Here is a 3,769-nt window from a genome sequence, read left to right as displayed (position 1 = left end):
TAATTTGCTACATGACATTTGAAAAAACCCTCCTCATAATACATGAGAAGATTTTTCCTCTCCCGTTTTATTTTCATAAACTCTAAATGCCAAGCATAATACAAAACAGGTATATTAAACGATCATGTAATTCATTCCTCATTCCCAAAGCTAGCAAAGTGTTTGAACAAGTTCAGAGCAAAGTAATCACTCATAGCAAACAAGTTCGTAACTGCATAAAGAGGTAAGTAAGTGAAAGTTGAATTTTTTGGTGTGTTTTTTGAGTGGGTTTTGATTTTTGAATGCTATTTTTTTTGTGTCGATGGGGTTACAATGCTTGCTTTTAATTGAAACTTGTTGATAATATTATGTGTTTTTGGAGTAGTTTTTGTTGTGATGGTAGCCATATTCATTGATTATGTTGTTGAAAAATGTTGTTTGAAGTTGTTGAAATCCCCATAGATGTTACATGCTACGCCCATTTAGGTCAAATGTTGTTAGTGTGGCATGTAACATATTGAGAGAAAATGGGCATGGCACGTGTAACAACTCTAGAGATTTCCCTAAGTGCATCAATATGGAGTGTAACAACCAATGAATTTTAGGCTTTACATGTATCATCTCAGGAATTATAGGTATGGTGCGTGAAACTTAGTCATTAGGCATTGCATGTAACAACTAAGAATTTATAGGCATAGCATGAACAACATTTATTTTTTTGTAAATGGTGTGTAGATTCTCTTGGTTAACTGTTCATTGCGTGTAGCTTACATGTGCATTATTGTTTTTGTTACAGATGGATTTTAGATAGTACAAGAACCTTGAAGCTTCGCTTGTTGTTTAGAGAGACAAATGGGCCTTTAACGTCGCCGTTAACATAGTAACTAGTACAACATAGTAAAAGTGGATCCATGTCCAATGATTTATCTTAATGTCTCCTATTACTAGTTTTATCTTAACAGAATTGGCTAAGTGGGAATAAGGTTTAGGGTCTGGGGTTTATGTTAGAAATGATATGAGAGAATTAGAATTCACTAAAATATGAGAGTTCTAGAATTCATATAACTTTGTTGTACTTTGACAATGACTTACAAATTACTTCACTTACATGCTGAATTACATAGCTATTTATACTAGAATGAATGCAAGTGCTTCTTGGTATGATGCTTTCAATCAACCTCATGTACATGCATGGCGTGTAACAACACTATTTGTTAGCATGGCATGTAACAACATTTGGTGACGTAGGCGTAGCATGTAACAACTCAATTTACGCATGGTGTGTAATAACAGTGTCAGTAACTTAGTATGGCATGTAATATATTCATTGGCATGGAGTGTAGTAACAACATTTGTTAATGCAGGCGGGGCGTGTAGCAACAACATTTTCTTTTCAACATATAGCTATATTAAAAGGAAATTGTGAGAAATTGTCAATATCATAAGCCCATTTCAAAGATAGATATATTAACAAGTGACCAATCATATAGCTATATTGAAAACAAAAATCAAACCAAACTATGATGAATGTATGCATGCAAGTATAGAAAACATCCAACATAAATCAAAACGTAATTTTCCTTATCAAAAACACCTATTTCATCTAAAAATTAAAGAAAATCTCATGAGAAACCTTAGGTTTAGAAATTTCAAATTCTTAGGTTTATTTGGGTTAAGGGCCCGAATTGATCCAATTAAAAGCTATATCAACCTCTATAATCATTTCTACCATTTGAGATTCATCCAAAACACCTAAAAATCAAAATCCCCAAATTGCCACCTACCCCAAGCTCACCAAAACCATTGCTCGGCATCTTGAAGGCAACAGTAGTATTGACAAACTTAGTGGTTTACCATATTCAATGCTATATGATATTTGTCCTTGCTTCCAGAAAGATGCAGTTCGCACCTCTATTTTATCAAGTAGGTGGAGGTTTCTTTTTTCTTCAGTTTCTACTCTTGATTTTTCTCATGAAGCACACCTTTTAAATGGGTTCATAAAATTTACTAATAGAGTGTTGTTGTTTTATAATGCATAATGTATTAAGAGATTTCATATCAATTTTCATGGATTATATAAAGATCTTGACGCTTATTGACTTTTTGGGTGGATATCTTTTGCATTACTGTGAAGTGTTCAAGAATTTTATTTATAGATGTCCATTAAAGATAATTCTAGTGGTATGCTGCCTCCAAGTCTCTTTAGAAATAAGACGCTCGTGAAATTGGAACCACAAGTTTATATTACTATTTTATGACCATTTCTACTCACGTTTGCCTTCCAATTTTGAAGATTCTCCATCTTGGCAGTGTAGACTTTGTCGATGATGATCCAGTTTGAAGGCTTTTGTCTGGTTGCCTTGTGCTTGAAAAGTTATTGATATACTATTGTCATCAATATAAAAGTCTAACAAAGTTAATATTTGTAAGCCTTCACTGAAGAGATTGAATTTACTTCATCGTGGTGATATCTCATATCAACCTTTTCATGTTGCCATTAATGCCCTAAGTCTTGTCTACTTCAAATACTCTGGTATTCTATTAAACAACTATTCATTAGTAAACCTAAATTCTCTTGTCAAGGCTGATATAAGTGATATAGGGTATGGATTTTCAAATGTGGTCAACGTTGAAGCTGTAACTAATTTGTTTAATGGAATTAGTAATGTTTGATCACTTCATTTCAATGATAGTTTACTATGGGTAAGTTCACTAACTCTTTCTTATTGATGCTACATTTTGAAATATAATTGGAACAAATATCCCATAATTGATAATTTCAAATAGATCCGAAAAGGATTCTTGTAAATTCTTGCCGAATAGATTTATGTTTTTGAGTAGTGTAATATCTTAAATTAGTAGTTTTGTTGTAATTTATAATCTAACACAACTTTTTTTATTATTATCATATTTTTAGGCTTTAACTTTGTGCAAGAAGCATGTGCCGTGTTTCGCAACCTGGTCCACGTAGATATTAGAAGGAAGAATTGGTGGCATAACACTAACTGACTAAGTTTGTCAAACCTTGTTCTATAAAATAATTACGACGTCATTTACATGCTCAATAGAATGCTTGCATATTTAGGAAGTTTGAGGAATCGTTAAAAAACGATGTTGCCCCTAATGGTACCATTAAGTCGATGAAGCCTCGAACTAGTTCAAATAAGAATTTTAAGGTGAAATTAAGAGTTTCACAGTTTATAGATGACCCAAAATGGTAATTCAGAGTTCGAGGATCAATTTGGAGTCAAACCGAAATTTTTACTATCTAGGGGTAAAATGGTCATTTGCCACTTGGGGATAAAATGAGAATTTTTAGAAAAGATTTTTTGGCCCCATTTGACTTATTAGAGTATGATTTGAAGTTTAGAAGTGAAAAATTATAATTTCGGTATAATTTGGAGTATAGGGGTGAAATGGTAATTTTACCACCTCGGGGGCAAATCTGTAAATTTTCACCCTCGACACTTGTCAAGACCAAGGGATTTTATTCATCATGGAAATGGATAAACATGAGAAATGTGTGGTGGAGAATTAAAGAATTAAAAGTCAAATATTTAAAATTTGAACCAATAAGGAAATGCCATGTGTCATGTTTTTATTATTTTATTATTTCTTTCTAAAAAGGTAAACGATCAGCCCATTTCTCCCATAGTGATCAGCCAAACCAGAAGAGAAGAGAAACCAAGGAAGAACAAACCCTAGGTGGGAAAAATCAAAGAGAAAGTGTTGGAATTCAAGGATTTGATCAAGCAAAGGTAAAATTTCTTTGATTTTGCTAGTGATTTAC

The 3,769-nt window shown here is 32.8% G+C and overlaps 1 protein-coding gene across 1 annotated transcript; it reads left to right on the top strand.

Moving 5' to 3' along the window:
- LOC108660671 lies at nucleotides 1,842-2,652 on the top strand. Its single transcript, XM_018114929.1, has 3 exons — nucleotides 1,842-1,972; nucleotides 2,290-2,314; nucleotides 2,422-2,652. Exons 1-3 carry the CDS (start codon nucleotides 1,842-1,844, stop codon nucleotides 2,650-2,652), a joined length of 387 nt encoding a protein of 128 aa, XP_017970418.1.

This window comes from Theobroma cacao, chromosome 2, assembly GCF_000208745.1.
Source record: "Theobroma cacao cultivar B97-61/B2 chromosome 2, Criollo_cocoa_genome_V2, whole genome shotgun sequence".
NCBI lineage: Eukaryota > Viridiplantae > Streptophyta > Magnoliopsida > Malvales > Malvaceae > Theobroma > Theobroma cacao.
Note: the sequence above shows the minus strand (reverse complement) of the source record. Positions and strands in the feature narration are given on the sequence as shown.

What these genes read in the sequence shown, in the direction of transcription:
- LOC108660671 (XM_018114929.1), top strand. Translation starts at nt 1,842, where the DNA reads ATGCTATATGATATTTGTCCTTGCTTCCAGAAAGATGCAGTTCGCACC. An exon ending in GAAGCACACCTTTTAAATGG is followed by an intron (nt 1,973 to 2,289) that starts GTTCATAAAATT and finishes CCATCTTGGCAG; the next exon opens with TGTAGACTTTGTCGATGATG. An exon ending in ACTTTGTCGATGATGATCCA is followed by an intron (nt 2,315 to 2,421) that starts GTTTGAAGGCTT and finishes CCTTCACTGAAG; the next exon opens with AGATTGAATTTACTTCATCG.